The sequence below is a fragment of the Pelodiscus sinensis genome, chromosome 9 (assembly GCF_049634645.1).
Source record: "Pelodiscus sinensis isolate JC-2024 chromosome 9, ASM4963464v1, whole genome shotgun sequence".
In the NCBI taxonomy this organism is placed as follows: domain Eukaryota; kingdom Metazoa; phylum Chordata; order Testudines; family Trionychidae; genus Pelodiscus; species Pelodiscus sinensis.
In genome coordinates, this window is record NC_134719.1 from 30,565,516 (window position 1) to 30,588,273 (window position 22,758).

Consider the following 22,758-nt stretch of genomic DNA (forward strand, 5'->3'; position numbering starts at 1 on the left):
CTAATATGCCTTAAAATTCTCAGATGAAAGGTCCTATACAATGTAAACGCAAACTATTATTATCAAAGCTCAATTTCGGCTATAAAGAAAATAATTTCCCTTGAATTTGAGTGTGAGTTTGGAGTTTTTGTAGCATATCAGGGCTATAAGATTTCAGTACTTACTGGTACTCCTGGATCACCCCTTTCTCCAGGGTTTCCAGCCTTGCCCTGTTCAAATAAAATTATTAAAGAGAATGCTGATGTCAGATAAGTTCCAAATCAATGTCAGGGGAAAATTTGTTGCCCGGAACATCTCTGATACTTACAATAAGTCCATGAACACCTTTTTTCCCTGCATCACCTCTTTCTCCCTGATAAATAAACCAATGATCAAAGAGTTCAGTATGAATTTGCCACACAGAAAACTGTATATGTAGAAAAAGAAAACTACTATGGACCAAACTGTGCCGTCATTTACACCAGTATAAATGTAGAGTAATTTCACTTAAATCAATGGGTCAACTCTGGATGAACTCCAGTGTGAATGGGACCAGAACTCAGACCTAAAGGTCTACTATATACATAAAATTAAGAACCTCAATTTATCAGAAAATTGTTAGTCCCTCACTAGATTAATAGCAAATTCAAAAGTATTTCATGGTGCCTTTTGTGTTCTTTACTTTTCCATCAGTCAATGTTATGTGCTGTATAAGCAGTCTCTCCAGTACTGAACAAAACAAATAAATAATTACCTTAATACCTTGTGTCCCTTGCTCTCCTGGAGGACCATCTAGACCCCTTGGCCCCTGAAAATTAAACACATGATTTCTGGTTTTAATTATAAACTATTTACAGTAACTACTGTAGAGATTTAACAGAAAGATACCACATCAGCTTTACAACCGGTGCTCTGAAATTCCACATGATGAAAAACACTTTTTATTTTGTTAAGTATGAAATAAAGCATCAACTATTATAAAATCAGTTTCCAACTTGCTGTAATATGAGTCTAAAAATAAAGCCTTTACTGTTTAACATTTAAACAAGATGTTTAACTTGCTTGAAGGCAAACTCTATTTCTACGCACCCAATTTGCATGTGCAACTTACTCATGTTTTGTGCAGATAACATGTGCATTTGCATGTATAACTGGTTATTTGGATGCTCACCTTTGGCCATATTAATAGTTGAATGTGCAACCATTAGTCTGGGACTTAACATCTAGCCTTTAAAATTTAGACAGAATATTTCTTCTGATGTCAAATCAATATATAGCCAAACAGAAACAGTAAACTATTTTTGAGCAAGGGCTTCCATATTGCTAGATTAATTCATGTCACTTGTAAATTGAGATTTTGTAGTGCCAACACAGAAAAAAAGTATTTATATTGTGTATTGCATTATAATACATATCACTAAAATGGGAATAATGATATTTACCTCCTTTGTAAAGCACTTTGATATCTACAGATGAAAAGTGCTGTATAAGAGCTCGGTACTATTATTATTATATGTTAACAAATATTTAAAGTCAAAATATTCAAAAGTGTTTGTTTAAAGTTAGGCACCTGAGTCCATATGTAGACACCTAAATTAAAACAATCAAAAGCTAATAACCACCAAAAAGGTAAAAGATATTTCCCCTCTATGTTAATGGAAAGTGTATTTATGATTCTAAAACATTAGAATTCATAAAAGTAATTAACAAAAATATACAAATGGAAAAGGCCTTGAGAGGTCATCAAGTCCAGTCCCCTGCACTCATGGTTTGTCTAATTTGCTCTTAAAAATCTCCAGTGATGGAGATTCCATAACCTCCCTAGGTTGTTAATTTAAGACAATTTAGCTATAGAACAAGTAAATCATAACCACAAGTAAATCACAACCATAATTCATCTAGTCCTTCATCACCATTTAAGGACTTGATGAATTATGCTCTTCAGATATGGTCAGAACAATATTAATTCAGAATGTTGCACTTAACAACATGGATACAGCTTTGGATCAAGCCCAAAGACTCCCACTTTTAAAGGGGCACTTGGCCCCCATAAGAGTACACGACTTGACTCCATGTAAGATTATATAACTTTTTAATCCCGATTATTAAATTATTATAGAGTGTATTTTAGAAGATAAACATCTTCATCTAATCAGACTCAGCAGAATGCCTGATTTTTGCCTCTACTTTTTCTATCACCTCCTGAGTTCTTTCTTGGTACAAAATAGAAGAAGGGAGTGTTCTAGATGAGTACTCTTTGATTCCTAACTGAACAACAAAATAATTGTATATATTTCCACAGGAAAAGAAAAGCAATCCTACTAAAAACTCCTAGTGCACCAATAAGATGATAATTGAAGATTTGAATTAACTTTTTTTAAAAAAGCTAAATTAATCCCAATTCTGGGATTCCAAATGCATCCAGTCTTGTGTGTGTCTATTTTTCAAATTGTAAGCTCTTCACTTGTGGTTTCACATAACACCAAGCACACTCTCACAACTATTCAAATAAAAGGTACTTGTTATAGAGAACTCTCAACTAAAAGTCATGTATATTCCTAAGTGTTATTACAAATCCCACATATCCACTTAATATTCACAATTTTATTCTCCCTTCCCCAATATGTAAAGCATTCTTAGTTCCATATGATCTTGTTCAGAATTGCTTGATTGTGTTATCTAATACTCATAAAGCACATAAACTTGCTTGCAATGTATATATAGAGGCAGGTGTTTAGACTCACATTAGCCTGACTTATCTGTTAGTAGTACCAGGTATCCAGTGTTTCCTATAAGCTGTGTGCTTACGTGGCCGCTCAGGAGAGATTCGAATGCCATCCAGCTGATTAGTAGAGTGCCAGCAGCTAGGTTTTTTGTTTCTACTAGTGGTGCACATTTCCACATAACTCAATGCACATAAAATTATTCTGCACATGGATAGAAATATCCACATGTGGATGGAAAAGATTAGCGGGAACACTGCAGGTAGCACTCAACATTTTCTAAGCGAGAGCAGAGGAAGGAGACACATCAGTATTGGAGAATCCCAACAAGGGCAAGTGGGCTCGTCAGTAAGCTAAAGAAGGGATGGAAGTTGAAGGGTGAGTCAAGAATGCATCACAGAAGGCAGCAGTCAAATAAGCATGAGAAGACACTGGAAAGGGGGAAACCAGAATACTAAGCAGAGCAATTCCAGAATGTAGAGAAACTACATAGGGAGGCAATGTGATCTGGAGGATGTCTTGCACACATCAAAGTTTTGCTGCATATAGAGTCTGAAGTGGAGTTGACTTCAGTTGTTTATTCATTAGGAAGAACCTAACAATTGCTTTGATCATGACTAATCAACTGACAGTGAATCACAGTAAAAACTGGGTGCAAGAACTAGAATTCAAAGCCTAGATTTTAAAACAGTGCATGTAAAATTAAAACAAAATAAAGGAAATGAAACATGATGTATGATGCTACTAGTTATTGCATTAACTTTTTGCCTGCCACAGGGCTAAGAATATGAATCCAAAGAAAGAATAGTTGTATAGTCTATCAAAAGCAGAGCATCATTCCTATAAATAGTACTATGTGACTCATTATTGGCATTGATGAAGTCTATCAAATAGAATTAGTATAATTCCCTATAGTAGCTGGTGGAGAATGAAAGATACACATGATTTGGCTGAAGTTATTTAATACAAGCTGCATATTGTATGAGTCTACTAACTGCAGAGTTGGGGAACACAGCTGCCAAATGATTGTTACTGTCTTTTATCTTTAGCATGGGTTCATCTTTATTTTGAGGAGAAATTATTTTATCATGCATGTTTATGATTTTTTAAACATAATTAACCAAGCAATATTTACTTTATAAAACAAATAAACAATTACAAACATATAAACAGCAATCTCCCCTTGAAGTCATTCAAACACAAGCTTTTCTAAGATGCATAAAAATGATGAGACAAAGTCAGAGCAAGTGATAGCAGCACAACTCCACTGAAGCCTCTATGTGGGAAGAAGAGTGGAAGTGGCATAAACACAGCATACTCTATGTTTTCCCCTCACAAGTTTAACATGCAAGAACAATGGAAAGTGATATCAATTTTAAAAACCATTCCCTTGAGCAATTAAGGATGCACCCCTACATTAAGCCCTTATTAACATAATACTGAGCCCAGCTGATTTTTGTCTTCTCTCTCTGTCTCTAACCATGCAGAATAGACTGAATCCATTTAATCAATTCACATAACTGATATTCTTATTCTTCTGTAATTTAGATTCCTTAAAATCAAATTCAGACATAACTGAACTCAGTGCATCTCTATAGGTTTCAATGGAGTTGTGCTGCTATTGCTTGCTCTGACTTTGGTGCATCATTTTATGCATCTTTATGAAAAGTCTGAGTTTAAATTACTATAAAATTTTTATCCAAGATGGGACGTATGAATGTCTCCTAACTTTTAATATACTGAACTTCACTCTGAAAGATGTTAGCCGCTAAGAATGGTATAATGTTTAATAATGAAAACATTTCTAAACAACTTATCAGTCTTCTTACCACTCTCTGCCATGCAAAATCTATCATATTTATACAGCTAGCATATAATCTTTCATTTGCAAGGATACATCAATAAGAAACATAGGACAAAGAACATTAACTGTGAAAATTCTCCAATTTCAAGAAGAGTTTTGCCCAGGCAAGGACAACAGAAGTTGGTCCATAATGTATATTTTATCATTACCAAATAAAAAGGAGACTGGTTATATTAGCAGAAAGAGCAGATGAAAGAGGCCATTCATGCGGCCCACTCACTAGATAAGGTTGAATGTCCATCACTGTTTCAGGTTATGTCTACACTAGAGTGGGAAGGTGTATATTCCAGCTCCAGGAGACATATCTGTACTACCTCTAATGTGATAAAAATAGAAGCACAGCTGCAGTGGCACAAACAGTCTAAGCAGTTGGCTCCCTGGAGTACAATCGTGTCTGAAATCATACAGGTACACTCAGGGTAGCTATGCTTCTGTTTTTACCATGTTAGCTAGATCATAACTAGGTGTAGCTATGTCTCCTTGAGCTGGAAGTTCTCCTTCCTGCTTTACTGTAGACATACTCGTAGATTTCTAGTGCATCAATTAGCATGCATCCTGGCAGTATGGCACCAACAGCTCTCCTGACTGATATCTGGGTATTAGTGGGTAGGCACAGCAACTGGCAGGAAGAACAGCTTCATTCCTGTACGCCGGGCCTTTTAAAATTCTCAGTAACATCTCTCTTGGGTTCATATTAGCTCTCAAGTTGACCCATATTAAGAATAATGCTACTGATTCTCCTTCTCAAGTACAGCGGTCTCCACCTCACCAAGTATCAACCTGTCCTGCCCCAGAGAAGCCACCAACGTGGTACCCTCCATATTACCTGTCATAAGTGGCAACATTTAAAGAATAGAAAATGGGCCGCTGCAGGACCAGAACCAACAGCTCCCATGTTATTGCAGCTGTTCCAATCCCTGGGTTGGTTGGCAGGACTTGCCCTTCCGCAGTGGCGTTAGGTGCGATGCAGAGAATCAGTGGTGAAACACTGTAGAAGCAAGTTGAGCAAGAGAACCGGTATCTTTCAGAATGAAATCTCATTTGGTAAACTGCACACCAAGTGGCACAGCAAAGAGAGAGTGAACGTCTAGAACAGTGTTTCCCAAACTATGGGCTGTGGCCCGGTACCGGGCTGCAAGAAAATAAATATTGGGCCTCAGAGTGGCTGCCGTGAGGGGAGCGGAGCGGGGCGGACTGGCAGGAGGTGTGTGGGGGTGGGAAACTGGCTGCTGGGAAGAAAGTTTGAGGGCAGCAGGGCTGTCCCGCGGAGATGGAAGGAGGCGGGTGACCAGCGGAAGCAGGGTTGCGGGCAGTGGGGCTGTCCCACAGAGATCGGGGCTGGCGGGCTGGCAGCCGGCGGAAGCAGGGTTGGGGGTAGCGGGGCTGTCCTGCGGAGATCTGGGCAGGCGGACAGCGGAAGCAGGGTTGGAGGCAGCCTCCTTTGAATAGTTGCGAACTGCCTGGCAGGTAGACACACTCATGCAGCGTGAGCACATCTACCAGCTAGGCAGTTCGCAGCTAAGGAGTGATACACCTAATTATAATAAAACGTACCTAATTAGAAAATACCAGACATTTTATATGTCTGGTAATTTCTCAATTTGTTTCCCGGACAAAACCCTCAAATACCAGACTGTCCGGTACAAAACCAGACAACCATACCCTGGCAACCCTACCCTTCCTTGCACCCTCCCTCCTAGCCAGATACCCTACCCCCAATCTGCTCCTGCTCCCACCTCCTGGAGTGCCCATGTGGCGCTGGGTTCCCCAAGCCCTGGTCGAGGCAGGGTGGAGAATGCAGCTGGGTGAAACACTGAAAATTTATTCATTTTTCATTCTTTTTTTAAATATGCGTTTATATTTTTGGTCTGCAAAAAACAGTACTGAAAAAAACCGGGTTCCAACTGAAATAAAAAGTTTGGGAAACCCTAATCTAGCGAGCTTTCTATCCATCTTACAGTCCATTTATCCAATCCACATTCTCTTAACTTGCTGGCAAGAATATTGTGGGTGACTATCAACGCTGGCACTGGGGGCTTTGGGAGAACCAGAAACAACTTATTTGAATATTCATCATTTGCTTAATGTATATGCAAATAAATGTTACCGGTCCTCCAAAAGCTCGTGAATGGATTTACTGGTCCCCGTGTCAAAAAGTTTGGGAACCTCTGGTCTAGAAAGGAAATATTCCAGCAGTAACAACTGATCTTCAGCCAGTTAGAAGCCCCCCCTGTATTGAAGACTGCATAGTTGGACAATCTTAGCAAAACTAGACTGATGGGTAATCTTACATACGAAATGGCTGCTCAGGGGTTACTGGTGAATGATATAAAGCCATTTCATTGTGTAAAAATGTAGCAATAGCTGCTCACTGCTATTAAAACCGTAAATTCCAGCTGTGACGACATGATCTCTTCTTTTATTTATACACAAAACGGGAATTCTCATGTGCTCTTCTTTAACTTTTGCATGCAATTTGTTGTATGTGTCTTAATCTTGCCACACGCAGTCCAGGGTACCCATACAGCTTTCATGTGAACCCAATGGTGACACCTGCTGTTTTAAGTGATCTCTCTACATTTTTCATACATTAATCCCATATTGGGCCTGATCCTGCAGTCTAGAATGGAGGGAAAAATTCTACTGGCTTCAACGGGGAGGCCAGCCTGAAGAGACTGCAGCAGTAGGATCATTTTGTAACAAGTTCTAATGAAGCTATTTTTAGCAATGTTGTGTCCTGCTTACTCCCCACTGGTGGAGCCTTTCCCCATCCCAGTGAAAGAGTCTGGCCATGGGGAAAGGCTCCAGTAGAAGGGAGGCAATAGGAAAAAGCTCTAGCACTCCCCGCTGCTGAGCCTTTCTCTACGGCCTCTGTCCTGGGACAGCCTTTTGCTGATGCTTGTAGCTACATGCTGCAGTGTAAATGCAGCCTGTTTTTCACTGCGGTTTGTAGTTCTACATACCATACATGTTGCTGCAAGTCTCATCAGGCATTTCCCACAGTTAACTGGATGGTTTTCTGAGCTAAATTGTGTATGACTATTTTTCACATGTAAATTTATCTAACCAGTTCTGAACGTGTCTAGGGGTTGTGTTTTAGGAGGATTTTAAAGATTATTCATTGTTTACTTAAAAGGTAGAGTTCTATTATTGTTAAATCAACAAATACTTCCTCAAACAGTGACCGTTTATTTCTTTAGCCTTTTAAATTGCTTCCACAAAGTAATATTTTAAGACAAATCCATTGTTATTAATGAAGCAGGAATGCAAACACCCTATTTTCATAGGACTGTAACAATTCTTTTTGGTGGGGGCTTGAAGATGCTTTTGTCTCTGAGCAACTGAAGTTTTAAATTAATTTATTTAATTCTGAAGACCTAACTCAGACACATCTTCTACTGAAATAGGAGTTTTATTTGTGTCAGACTCACAGAATCAGACTTACAATATATCAGATTTAGAAATGTCATAGTTTTGTGTGTGGAATAACTACAGGAATATCTAATCTTAATATAGGCATGTAGGGGTGATATAGATACTTTTAGATCAAAAGTAGAAATGTGTATAAATTCCAACTCAGCTTGGATATTTAATCAAGTGTAAAAGAATGGGACAAATTATTCTGTATATCTCATCCTAAAGATAAGAAAACACTGAGGTTGCATTTCTAGTTAGTAGAATCTTCATAATAGGGTTTTATCCAATACACCAATTCCTAACTTTTAGCAGCTATTACACATTTTATATGTAATATTTTACAAATGGTTCATATGTGTTGTACTAGCAAAGCAGAAGCAAATTGCAACAGATTTATTTTGGAGGAGGAAACCATAATTGAAGGAAGAAGAACATTACTGACAAGATATTAAGTTTATCTAATGAAAATGGTACAATATTCTTAGTACTATATAAAGCAGATTTCAAATATGTTGGAAATAAATTTAAAATAAGACTTTTTTCCTAAACATTTTATGAATAATAATGAAAGAAAAATTTGAAAGAATATAAATCATATGCTTTTATTCTGCAAAACAAGTTTACAAAACTTAATCTTCTGCATAGTACCGTACTGTTAGGACATATGTGTAAGCTTCTTAAGTATTTATCTTTATCCAACAAAAGTAAAAAATCCTCCAACTTTATAAAATTTGTAAATTAAAATACACACACATTTTCATCAAAAATCGATATACTGAAATATCTTTATTTTAAAAGAAGAAAATGATGCAACAGATATTAAACTGTACGAAGGACTATTTTTGCTTATAGTGCCGATTCCAAAAAAGTTGTTGAAAAAAAGATTCAAGAATTTTGGCAAAAGAGACCATTAAGAATTTGTTTTAAGTGCTCTTTAAGTAAGCCGATATCCTACTTTTTATCTCATAAAAGACTAAACTCTATAAGACTCTAAGCATTACATTACATCTAAGGTGATGAGTGCTCAGACATAAATAAGAATAAGTAATTAACTTGCTTTCTAAGAAGAAGCATGCACATATATCACATATCAAACCATCACATTATTTTACAGCTTAATTGCTCTCTTTGAAACTGTTTAACTCAAGGGACTCAAATAGACTTTGACTCAGATAGGCTTTGGATCAGTTCACTGTGCACAAGGGGAAAATATTACATTTTGCTGATGAAAGAGGGAACATGCAAATAACAGTCTAAACAGAATTTTATGGTGACAGAATATGATGATATTAGGTGTCATATACAGTTTTGTTGTTCCTCTCCTAAAATTATACAGTAGGAACTGCAATTTTCTTTCACAACAATTAGAAGGCATTAAAAGAATGCTGAAAAGAAGAATTTTAGTCTGTAAAACACAGTCCACTAGGAGGGATGAAGGTTTGCAGTAATATATGTCAGGAACTAGAGGTGGGTAAAGTAAACAAGCAATAATTTTAGTTCTGATCTTGCTTCTAATTGAAGTCAATGACAAAACTCCAACTTACTCAAGTGGGAGCAAAACTGGACCTTGAATTTGTTTCTTACTATTGAGTGTCATATTTCAGTGCCTTGAATTGATATTGATGACCTATACTTTAGAACATAACAGAGTTCAAAAAAAGCAATGGTAGGTGATTTAGAAACTAGATTCCTATTAAATCATGTGCTTTAGATAAAATATAATAACAATTCTACTTACTCTTCGTCCTTTAGATCCCTGTGGTCCGGGAGGTCCTCTTGCCCCTGAAGGACCCTAAATATTAAATCAAATCATTATTTAACAACCTCTTTCAAAATACCTCCAAAAGTGACAAGAGGTCTATATTATAAATTACAAGTAAATTCTCATACTAGTTCAAGCTAGGCTGAAAAAAATTCAAGCATTCTCTCTTTCTAAAAGCTCAGAATCAACCAAATTACTTCAGTACAAGTTGTCCAATAAAATATGCATAGTATTAGCTGTGTCTCTTTAGTATTGGCTTTGCACTAGGTAAGAAATAATGTGAACGGTGCTTTACTCTAGTGGGGTGTTTTACTCTAATGGCTATTCACATAAATGATAAGAACCCTGTAAGCAAAACATGAGAAGTAATTCTTCAGTTCTACTCTAAGGGCTTCAACTGAAGTATTGTAGTTATAAGGCAGTTACAAGGAGGAAGGAGAAAAATTATTTTCCTTCACCTCTGAGGATAGGACAAGAAGCAATAGGCTTAAATTGCAGCAAGGGAGGTTTAGGTTATACATTAGGAAAAACTTCCTAATTGTCAGGGTAGTTAAGAACTTGAATAAATTGCCTAGTGGACATTGTGGACATTGGAGATTTTTAAGAGGAGGTTAGACAAACACCTGATGGTCTAGGATGGTGCTTGGTCCTGCCACGAGTGCAAAAGATTTGACTTGATGACCTCTGGAGTTCCCTTTCAGTTCTGTTATCCTATCATTCTTACCTACTTCTACTACCAGCTCCTGTGGCTCAAATGGTAGAAACTTGTGTTTTAGGTGCTATGAGACTCATTTGCTATTTCTGCTAGTGACTCATAGTGGAGAGCGTAACACAAGCAAATCAGGAAGACTCCATTTGTTTTTCATTAATAGTAAATATGTCTGACATACAATTTATCTATTTTAATTAAATATCAGAAAATAAATTAAAAATGGCTACACTTTAAATCGGTCTTGAAAAATTCTACTTGTCTACTTGTTCTGGTTCAGTAAATAATACCAGTAAAAGCCAGATGAACAGAGTTTGTGCCTGGGCTGGTACATTTTCATGACAGTTTTGAAAGGCTACAAATAGCCCTAACTTTAACAAAGTAAAAAAAGAGTGATTTTTTGAACAGACTGCATCTTATGTTAAATCAAAATTTTGTTATATACTTACAGGCAATCCTTGTGGTCCTACAGGCCCAACACCACCTGGAGGACCAGGATAGCCCTAAATTAGAAGTAGATATAGAAAAGGGATTGAATAATTCTAATATTAAATGTCTGAAACGTAAGACAAACTAGCACATCATTATCTGAAATTGGTAGAACATCTTAAAAAATAATTATCTGGCAAAATATCTTCCATAAACACTTTGTTTATAAAATAGTGATTTACAAAGACATCTCAGAAATCATAATAGTAACATATTTTATCTTCTAACACTATGTATGCATAGCATTAGTTCCAACCAACTTTTATGCCAATTAAGTCAATCAAAATTTAAGGTTTGCTAAATTCAAAATTGCAATTTTGGCAGGAAATGGTATTTAAAACAACTCCCCAAAACTGATTATATCCTCTTCAGAGTATTCAAGAAAAGCAATCCACTCTCCAGTGTCATAAAATAAGAATGTGCCAAAATCTAGAACTGGATACATACATTTCAAAGAAGTCAGTTAAATTTGGGATGTATCCCAAAGAACTTGCTTACCATCTCCATTATCATCAAACCAGGCCTGTGTATAGTAGTGTGAACAGGTAGTCAACATAGAGAGATGTCAGTAGTATATTGTGTGAACAGGACTGGCAAGGAAAAATTATTTTGTAGGCCCACCCAAAATTACAAGCTCCAGTTCTGATCTCTAATGTAACGGCATGTTATATTTCCTATAAAAACTTACCACCCAGCATAGTACTTTCTACCATGACTTCAGTGGGACTACTCACAGTAACATGCACAATGGCTGATAGTAAAGAGATAACAGGATCATGTTCTATACTAATAAATCCTCATTTATTCAGTTCCTGGCAGAGATATGTTCCTGAATGTAAAATGGTTAATAGAAGGTGAATCCATTCAAGACATTTAGTGGTAGTAGGAAGAGTGAAGAGCTTCAAAGAATACCATCCCCTTTTCTACAGGCTGATAAACTGATCTGGAGCAGAGGGGTCCTTTCAGATGCTTCTCTGCTAATGAATGCCTAAAGAGCAATTGCCGCAAAAGATGTCTGCTCTATTTGCTGCTGTCCAGAAAACACATTACATCCTATCAGTCTTAAGCTTATGAGCCGCATGTTTGAGATCTCCACCTTGACTACTGCAACTCACTATCTCTAGGAATGAGCCATGCACCCTGAAAAACCTTCAGATAGTACCAAATGCATCAGCCTACTAGTATTTTGTAACCACTGGCCATCAGTCCACCCACATATCACCCCAATCAATGCTCTACTTTGTGCACTAGGTTTCTTAGGAGTAAAAAGAACCAGCTTCAAGGTCCCCAGTCTTGTTATTCAAACCCATCCCTGGAACTGAACCAAGCTACCTGAGCGATTGCCTTTCCCTCCTGCTTGTGACCTCACAGCAGCTACCATTAAATGTAATAATGCTGCTGTGAGCAACAGGAGTTTGGTTTTATTAGGGAAAGAACATTAAAACCAGGAAGGGAAATGGTATGTAGAAATGTAAAAACCAGTAGAGGCTCCCCTCTGCCAGGAGAGGATTTCCACCAGATCCCAAGTGGAAATAGGTGTGTCTGTTGCTCACTTCTTGTATCTCAGTGTAGTCTCCCACTCTCCCAGCAACTGGAGCTTCTCTCCACTTTGGCAGTGCGGAAAAGGCTCTAACAGCCTAGCAGGGTCTCATTGCAGGGAGCTGCTGGAACTTCCCAATGTTGCCTCCCCTCTGCCAGAGTCTTTCACTGACAAGTGTAGCCACATACCACAGTGTGGATGCAGTGTACTTTTCATAGAGGGAGGTAGTTACATGTACCCTACATGTCACTGCCAGTGATGAGTAGCATAGTCATAATCTCAAAGTCCCTTTAAAGAGCAGGGCTTAAACTATACCTCTTTCCTTGGCATTTCCTATAGCAAAGGCAGCTCCCTGTTCAGCTTGCTGGCTTCTGTAAATCCTTTTTTCAGGTGCCTAATTCTCGCCATGCATTTCAGGGTATGTCTAGACTACAGGGTTTTGTCAACAGAAATTTTGTCGACAGATACTGTCAACAAAGTTTCTGTCGACAAAGAGCGTCTAGACTACATCTAGTTCTGTCGACAAAGCAAGCCACTTTGTCGACATAACAGTGTGGACGCAAAGGACAGTGTAGATGCAATAATGCCTTCTATCGACAGAACTCTGTCAACAAAAGGCGTTATTCCTCGTAGAATGAGGTTTACATACGTCGACAAAACTGCTGAGTTTTGTCGACGTTATGTCGACATAACTCAAAGGCAGTGTGGACGCAGGTATAGTTTTGTCGACAAAAGTCCACTTTTGTCGACAAAACCCTGTAGTCTAGACACACCCGTAGAGAAAGTCTGGATGCCTACCTTAGGGATCTGATGTCTACAAGACTGCAGAGCATCTTAAAGTTAGTCACTGCAACACTTGTGAATCCAGTGCTTAGTCTTAGAAAGTAGTTTCTCAGCAATCATAATCTGCAGACTATCAAGTTTGTTTTTCCTTCTTTTTTGTCATGCTTGCTAATTCACCAGGTTTCAGTCTTGCACATAAATCTGATGACAGCCTTTTTTTTAAAGGGGGTTAATTCATATTCACTGCATGCTGCTTCATTCTGCAAAGTACTTAGCAAGCTGCTAAATGGAAACTTTCCTAGAAATAATATATCTCAAATGCTTTACTTTTCCATAAGGCTTTTTGCTACTGGCATGGCCAAAATGAACCAGGTTTTGGGAAGGAAAAGTTCCTATGCAAGCAAAATAAAGCTGACATGTACCTCATTTGCTACTTACCATGACACCTTTCTCTCCAGGAGGGCCCATTGGTCCTGGACTGCCCCGCTCTCCCTTTAACAAACAATTTAAAAGAAGAGAAGAAACAAATTTATGGTGTGTTATTTCACTGGCAAGGTTCTCTTTCCACAATGAGCATTTCATACTGTGGCAGTGGTGTCTGGCTATTAGGGGTTAATGAAGCTAAGCCCTACTGATAGTGTCACAACTGTGGAAGAGTAAGTCTGCAATGGAACCGGAAGGTGTAATCTCCATCTTATGAAGACATACCACACCTGTGCTAGCTTGGACTGAGCTGGAGCTCTAAAAATAGGAATGTGACAGCAGAGGGGCAAGCTGCAACAGCTACACTTCCACTTTTTGTGCACTAGTTTGATCAGAGCTAGAGCAAGTATGTCACCTTCAATTGGAAATTACAAATCCCAAAGGGAACTTCTGGTTGTCTAGAGCAGTGGTCCCCAACCTTTTGAGGTTGTCGGGCGCCAGGGGGTGTGGCCGTTTGCCCGCTGGGTGCCAGGGGGCGGGGCCCCCCCATAGCCACGCGCCCGGGGGCGGGGCCCCCCATAGCTGCGCGCCCGGGGGCGGGGCCCCCTCCAAGGGCCACGCGCCTGGGGGCGGCGCTCCCTCCCCCCCCCCGAGTGCCGCGCACCTGGGGCCGGCACTCCCCCCCCCCCCGCCGAGTGCCGTGCGCCCGGTGCTCCCCCCGCAAGCGCCCGTGCACCATGTGCCCGGGGCCAGGCCAGCCCCGAGTACCTGGCGGGCGCATTGAAATGCCCCTGCGGGCGCCATGGCGCCCACGGGCACCGTGTTGGGGACCATGGGTCTAGAGTCACTCCAGAAGCTGGATGCTATAGCACACTTACCTGCCACTGGAGACTCCTGACTCTCTAGCACATAATAAAGGTTGAACCTCACTGGTCCAGCGACATCTGTGATCCAATAGGACCATGGATGTTATTGACCAGAGAGCCCCTGGACCAGAGAGCCCCAATGGGTGTCAGCTGGGAGTCTGGCAGCAGAAGGGCTGGCAGCTGGCAGCCCAGCGGACCAATAGCAGAACCCAGCTGGCAGCTTCTGGGGAGAGAGAGGGGGGCTGGGAGTGCAGCTCAACCAGCACAACAGCCCTGGGGGCAGAAGAAGGGCCAGCAGCCAGGAGGGGAACCAGCTGGGAGGCTGGTGTCCCCAGGAGAGCCCTGACCTCCCCTGGTCTGGCAAACTCCCTTATCTGGAACCAGTCAGGTCCTACGGGCACCGGACCAGGGAGGGCCAACCTGTATCATAGGCAGCAGTAGGAGAAAATCCAGCATAAGGAATACAGGCATCATGGGGAATATTTCAGTTCTGCCCCACAGAGGGAGAGTTGAAAGGCACTCTAACTCCTGATGTCTGCAGCTTTCAGCCACTGGAGTGCCTGAAACACACAAGCTGCAGAAAGAGGAGGGCAGAAGCAGAGATCGGGCTTCTGTGGGGCTATTTCAAAGCACAGGTACAAGTTCTTTACTGCAACTACTCCTTTTTATTTTGGATTTAGCACCAAGTGGGAAGGAAGGGGACAACTTAAGCTTCTGAACCTGCTGCTGGTGGATATTAGGTAGGTAAAAAGTTCAGAGACTGCAAGTTAGCTTTATGGATTGTGTGTGTTACAGTAAGAAGGGTGATTCTGAGGTCTGAAGAGTTTAGATAAGAAGAGAAAGGGTTCTCAGCTTTGAGGGAGACGTGTGTTCACATGCATGCATGTGCAAGATGTTTCTGGTCAACCAAGTGGAGGGTTGTCTGGAGGAAGAAGAAGGAGCCTTGGAACTTTCTGAACTCAGAGGTTGTTGTGTGGTCAGATTTGCGTTCAGAAGGGAATGGAGTCAACTTATGAATGAGGAAGTAGGTGAACTGATGTATGACAGGGGGAAAAGTCAGTATTGTGGAGATGGAAGGGCAGAAGTAGATAAGGAGGGGAGATGTTGAGATTGGGACACAACAGTGAAGGGGCAATAGAGGGATAAATATGGTGTACCTAAGAGAGGAGGAAGGATTTTCCCTCACTTCTTATATCTTTACTCCTCTTCCATCCCAACAACATCACCTGCTAAAATACATCTCTTAAAAATAACAAACAATTCCTTTCTATTATACAGATGCACCCAGAACATCGCATTACATCATGAATCATAGAGAGACAAGTATCCAGTGTATAATGAAAACTATCACTGTCATTAAGCAGTTTGCTTCCATCTGTTGACAGATTTATTGACAGATTAGCTCCTTTCTCTCTCCTACTTTAAACCAGCAACTGAAGTAACTATTTAAGTAACTATTTAAGAGCAAACAAAATAACACCATCTCCTTCTGTATTCTAAGCATGAAATTATGATTAAGCCTCATCAGACTAACCCATATTTCAGGCTTGACAACCAGTGCTTTCATTTCATGTATTTCCTTTTCCTTAATACACAACCTAACAGTAAAAATATCATAATGTTTTATGGAAATTTTAATAATTCACAGAGTAAAATTTTGTCAATAGCATTATTTTGAATTCCAGTCACCAAAGTAGGTGAACTAATTCAACCCGGCAGGATTAAACTATGAATAGTCCTGGATCATTTTGACAAACAATAATGTGTTTATTAAAACTGAAACTGACATTCAGTCAAGTAATAACTTCCTGTTTTCCTCTCTGTTTTTAAAATAGAACTTTATCTACTATTCTTAGACTTCTAGTATTATAAACATGGCCAAACATTACATTCACAAACACATGTGAGTGCCATATAGGAGAGGAAACTGTAATTATGTTCATTTATTGACTTAGAGTCATTTAAAAATTACCACAGAAATGTTACTACTGCTTATTGCCAAATAACTGTGTGTCACTTTTCTCTCTCTTCTCCATAGAGAAGTGAACAATTCCCACCCCATTAAAACCAACACTGGTCCTGTCACATTCTCAGACTGAACCCAGTGAAATGGATAGGAAGGCAAGAGTTTGGCCATGAACAATACTACTGCTCTCTTCAGCAAATTCACAAGCTCCAGTTTCATTATAAATAAAATCAAAGACCACATTCCCATCACTGGATTTGTGCTGCATTTGATTGCATCTATGTATTAATATGCATGCAGATATATTCGCTATGTCACTGTGATCATTAAATCAGCTATCATCAATGTATGGTTTCTGAGAGTGATTTATACTGCTGTTCAGACTGAGATGCTAGAAGTTACCTTTTCACCAAGGATTCCAGCTCGTCCAATTTCTCCAGGTAAACCAACGGGTCCCTACATGGAAAAAAAGACATGGAATTTATTTGTCTGATGCCCATGCTGCTTTGTATTTTTGCTTCTGCCAACAAACAAAGGGCAGGCTGTGGACCCCTTTTAAAGCCTCATGAGCCACCTACTCAGAAGGCTAGACTCAGGGCTGTTTGTGTGAGTCAGCGTTTATTCATATCAAGAAGCATTGCGCGACCTAGCCCATAGGACTTCAGGAGTAGGTAATTACCACTAATTACCAACCTTCCCCATTCATAGAAGTCTTGCCACAGCATCCCAGAGCTTTTCCTAATACATTGTTTTCAGCAAACATCTCTGACAGTAGCTTCTGCTGACAGTATGCAGTTGCGGCTACAGCAGAGGTGGGCAATATGTGGGCTGGATGCGGTTACCCAGGGTTAGCCCGTGGCAGGCTGCCAGATGATTTTCCTGCGCATCCGCAGGTACAGCCGCTTGCAGCTCCCATTGGCCACACTTGTGGACATGCCAATAAATAAAGCATCCGGTGACCCACCAGGGACTAACCCAGGCAAACTGTGTCCAGCACGTGGGCCACTTATTGCCCACCCTGTGCTAGACTGTAGCCTGTGGGAGGCACCCCCAGTGCTCAGATCCACATGCAATCAAGAGATGTTGGAAGAAAGGAAAATACTATTTAATTATTATTTAACTGTTACACTATGGTAGCACCTAAATGCCACCACCAGGCCGGGCCTTAATGATCCAGGTCCTCATAGAAGTAAAAGTGCTAATTGTTTGGCTGGTGCTTTGATCCTAGCTAAACATTTTTCAGGAGGGTATAAATTCACCAAATCCTAACCTCAATGGCCCTGGGAGGCAGCCAGAGTGAGTCAAACCAAAATGCTATTGGATTGAGGTAACTCTTATTTTCCCCTGGGCCTGCTAGGAACACCCGCTGAAGTCATGGGGAGTTTTGGCTGAATAAGGCATGGGATCAGATTTCTTAATACAATAGCTCTCTCAGGGCACTCTCCTATTAATGTCCACCTGTACTGTATGGACTATCGCAAATACCTTTGTAGAGGGCTGCCATACGTGTTCCACTAATAAAAGATGTATCCCTGTGGCATTAGTCCATTCACAGTGGCCTCAAGCCAATGGTAACACTCAATAAGGGCAGAGTTAGGTCAATGCTGAGAATAGTTTATATGTCCCCAACACCCCCGCCCTCCCCAACACAACATTCACAATACATTAAAAATGAAATGAAATGCCTACATCTTTGTAGTATCTAGCATCATTTCAACTCTAAGTCCTGATCCAGTAAAGTACTTAACTACCTGCTGCCCAAGTTGAGGCCCCTGGTGTCACTGCATGTTCTAGGGCTGGTCTCTCTCTCTCTCTCTCTCTCTCACACACACACACACACACACTAATTGAGACATGTGACCTTTTACAATCTACTCTAGTTAGCATCATCCCAGCCCTGCTGTCATCCATGTCAAATGCCTACTGTGAGGCAAGTCCTTATATACTGCACTCACTTGGGGCCTGAACAAGGACATTTAGTGCAAGGCTTCTTTTCCAACACCCAGTTAAAACAGGACAGCTCATTGACTACTTTCCTGAAATTGCCCATTGGATATTAATAGTGGAGGGGAGCTTTAGCTCCTATGAAAACTCAAGAAATATATAGTGTTGTTGCAGCTGTCTCAGATCAGCTGTGAAATATGGCAAAAATATGAAAGTTATTAGTAATGCAGTAATATGCAACTGTATTTTATAACACATTAAATCAGATTATGTGTATAAGAATCAGATGTTGGCAACTGCTATCACCACATACATAGGAATATAATGAAGTTTACTTAACAGTGAACAATGTTAACTGGAATTTAAACAAGGTTGTTTTTTTTAATTCACACACACAAAATAGCTTTTACTACTTTTATGATTTAATCAAAACCACTGTTTTATCTACTTATACCTGTGACACAACATTCAGTGATTTCTGCCTTTAAACATGCAATGTTTGTTGATGTGCATAAGTTCAATAAAATCCACAATCCAGAGCACTAGAAAACAACAGGTGAAAAATATCTCTGCTAGGTTTTGTTATTTGCCCTTGGCTCTTTGTGTTCCTGGAATCTGAGCTGCTTTAGGAAACTCATTGTTTAATATACTTTGATATTATAGTCAGCATTGGGCTATTTCAATTGCCCTGGGGAATACAATATAAGGCTGGTCTGTCATCAGTGCTTGACTCTTACTAACTATAGCTACCAGGAAGGCAGTTAGGGATGTCATCAGGTGAAACTCCACAAGGCCATAAAAATGACATTAAAAATCTCTAAATGAGGGAGGTTCCTGGAAAAGGTGATATGTGTGAACCAGTACTTTGAAACACTGTGCCAGTCTGAGTGGGAGGGGGCAAGATGAAATGAAAACTGAACACATCCTGACAGAGCTGATGTGGAGGCCCAACAACTTGTTCTGGAGGCCATTATCCAGGATCTTGGTAACAGGCTCGCAAGAGGATGAAACCTGGTAGTGAAGACCAGAAAGAAAAATCTCTTCCACTTTGATCTGTAGGCTCATTTTTGAGGAGTACAGGATCTGCCAAAAAAGCTCCCCGCTGTCGGCAGAACTGCAGCTACACTTTACTTTCACTTTCGACACTGAGCCTGATGGGCACAGCGTCGGAACATGAGTATGCCAATGAAGCCCGGGATATTTAAATCCGCGGGTTTATTTGCACTTCCGAAGTGCTTGATTTGCATTCCTGTGTCGTCAGAGAGATGCAGTCTAGATGTAGCCATTGTGCAGAACGGTTACTACTCTGTTATAGGATCTTTCAGATCTATGTTGTCCTTTGTGCTCAGTCAGCCAACTTCTAGGTAATCAGGATAAGGAAGTGGAGTTGGGTGGAGAATTTAGTATGTCTGGCAGACTAGTGGCTGCCTGGACACATGCAATAGGTCTCTGAGCCAATAGCTAGTAATAAGGTCTGTTAAGGTCTGCACAATTGGTATGTCAGTCACTGAAGGTGCCAGTGGTGTGTTGTCACCAGTATTGAGCTTCATGGCTATAGTGCATTTAACTCCATGTGGAACTGGATGCGACACAGAATCAGCCCCCCAAGTCAGTCCAGGGTGATCTAGCATGCGGACTTTTGAGTTAAAAATGTTGGAAGACCAACAACTAATTTTTCTGATCTCTTCCTTTCCCAAAAGAGGATCAGTGCAGGATTTACCACTCGAGCAAAGCTCAGATCTTCCCTGCTTGAACTTCATGGAGGTAGTACCAAGTTTTGCTGCTGAAGGCCAAATCTGGTTTGGAAGACTGAGGATAGCAGTGGGAGCCTTTCAGGTAGAGTCTCTTCTTACAGGAGTACTAAAAGGAATGGGATGTCTGGGAGGAGAGTGTCTTTTTAAAATTAGAGGTTGCAAGCCTGGAAAACGGGAAGGGTAGTAGAGCTGTCAAGAAGAATGAGAAGGAAGAGAAAGGTCAAACCAGAGATCAGAGTCAGAAGCTAAGGTGAACATGGCGGGGGTACCAGTAGAAAGGGAAGAAGAGGAAAATTATTGATGAACAATGTTAGTTTTCTTTTTTGAAAATAAAAGGCAACATTTTGGGCCGACAAAGTGGGTCCAGGGAAGCCTTAAAAAAAGCATTTACTGATGTCTATTTACAGAAATAAAATAATTTTAATACCAACAGGCCGAGCCAAATAGTGTTGATCTCCTACTAAACTTCCTGAGTTCATGGGGCTCTTCAGATCCCAGGCTTTAGTTTGGTTCACATTAGGAAACCAATTGCAAAGTCTGAATCCAGATCAGGGCAGGTCTGAGCCCACCTCTGTTTATTAAGGAAAAGGACAAATATGTGCCAAATGTGTATTAAGTCAGAGTCCTTTGGCATTCCTATAACTCTTGTTAGTGCAGTGGTGCCCTCCAAAAAGAAAACAGAATGTGTTAAGTCTTTATGGATTATAAAGGAAACAAAAAGGGAAAAAAATGAACTAAGTGAAAAAAAATGGTTACAGCCATAAACCTTGTTAAAAATATTAGGCCATAAACTTTCATTTGTAAGAATTTCTGTACAACTCTCTAATGACAAATATCCTTTTATAAAAGCCTCCTTGGCATAAGCATTTTTATGGAAAATGGATCAGAGACTAGATCCCACATCTAACACATGTTCATTAAGGGAAATCAACCCTACTGCCAGAGCACATGCTGTGTGTTAGAAACTGGACAACAGTATAATAATTGAAAACATACTTAGTGCAAACTGGAGTATATAGTAACTTTTTAAAAGGTCTGGTTAAAAATAAGCAGATATTTAGTTAGTTCCAAAAGATTCCTGTGTAAACACTACCTGTTAGGCTGTGTAGACTAACACTTCAAATTCAAAAGAAAACTTTCCAATGAAGCATCATGTCCATACAGAATTCAAAATTTCACTGTTATTCACAAAACATTATTTTAATGACATGATACAAATAACCAAACAATATTTTCTTGCCACAAGAAAATCTCAATATTATTCTACTCTTTTTCCCCCCCATTCATTTCCATGAAAACTTTGCCTTCATCAGCACATTCCTCCCAGCTAGAAGAGGAGATCTAACCTGTACCTATACCAATTTCCCCAGCCCTGCATTATGAAACATAAAAAGAGTTGGTGTTATTAGATCAGTTTGATCTTATTTTTCACAGACAACAACAAAAATAAATTAATAATTACAAAGGTAATGCAGCTTATTTGCAAAAAATAGGCCAAATGGTTATCCTGTTAGCAAGGCACCCTTTGTACAACAGCAACCTACATCATAGCTAACAATGCAGAAAGAAAAGCACATTCAAAAAAGTGCGTTTCTTCCTCACAAAGGAGGATGGAACCTTGACCTGTTCGCACTGTGCCAGCTAGCATAACTGTGCTGGATTTCTGGAGAACAGAGCCTTGGCGCAGCAACGGAGCCAGGAGGACTCTGACTCTCTGGCTATGTCTACACTGCTGAGTTCATGCAAAACATGTTTTTGGGCAAAAACTCGTGGACCATCCACACTTCAAGTGTGTTTTTGCACAAGAAAATTTACAGTGAATTGACACAACAGAGGGGTTTTTGCAGTATAAGTATTCCTCTTTCTATGAGGAATAACTCCTTTTTGCGCAAGAGTTATTGCGCAAAAAGGTGTGTGTGGATGGGCAGCAGGGCTTTTTTCCTCAAAAACAGCCTATTGAAAGAAGTACAGGTGCCCTAGTGGCCATTCTTCAAATGAGGAGTACAGGATCTTTCGAAACAGGGCATTTCTGTTGAAAATGCCCCGTCTAAACTGCCATTTTTTTCGAAAAGCCCCATTTCGAAAAAAAGCAGCAGTCACCATGATGCAAATTAAGCGCGGGATATTTAAATCCCGGCTTCATTTGCACTTTCAATACATCTAATTTACATCCCTCTGCCGACAGAGGGTTGTAGTTTAGACGTACCCTCAGTGATAGGCGATCAAAGCTTTCTTGTGAGAGAGTGCCCTTGCACAAAAGGGCAGAGCTTTTCTGATGTGCTTTTGCAGTGTGAACTCTCCTGCAAGAAGCTTCTTGAACAAGAAGCTGCAGAGTCATAGCATAGCTCCTGACTACATCAGAGGTAGCACTGAAATGAAAGTTCATTGAATCTAATTGATAAATGAATCTGAATCTATTCAGAGCTTTGAAGATGAAGGCAAAGACCCTGAAATGGAACCCAAATCTGATATAAAGGGTGCAGCTAATTCAGAGTGCAGAGAATTAGGGTAATATGAAGTTTTAAAGGCAATCCTGTCT

General features: G+C 40.0%; 1 protein-coding gene across 4 annotated transcripts in view; it reads right to left on the reverse strand.

The window, feature by feature from the left end:
* COL24A1 (collagen type XXIV alpha 1 chain) overlaps positions 1–22,758 on the reverse strand; it is a 251,636-nt gene that overhangs the window by 74,883 nt on the left and 153,995 nt on the right. For all 4 annotated transcript variants that reach the window (XR_012905946.1, XM_075936387.1, XM_025183174.2 and 1 more), the window contains exons 25-31: positions 16,924–16,977; positions 13,705–13,758; positions 10,904–10,957; positions 9,722–9,775; positions 734–787; positions 308–352; positions 165–209 (exon numbers count right to left, since the gene is read on the reverse strand). Coding sequence is in view for 3 of the 4 variants with exons in the window: in XM_075936387.1 (XP_075792502.1) it covers positions 165–209; positions 308–352; positions 734–787; positions 9,722–9,775; positions 10,904–10,957; positions 13,705–13,758; positions 16,924–16,977 (360 nt within the window). In the remaining variant the exon portion in view is untranslated. The remainder of the gene's footprint in view (positions 1–164; positions 210–307; positions 353–733; positions 788–9,721; positions 9,776–10,903; positions 10,958–13,704; positions 13,759–16,923; positions 16,978–22,758) is intronic.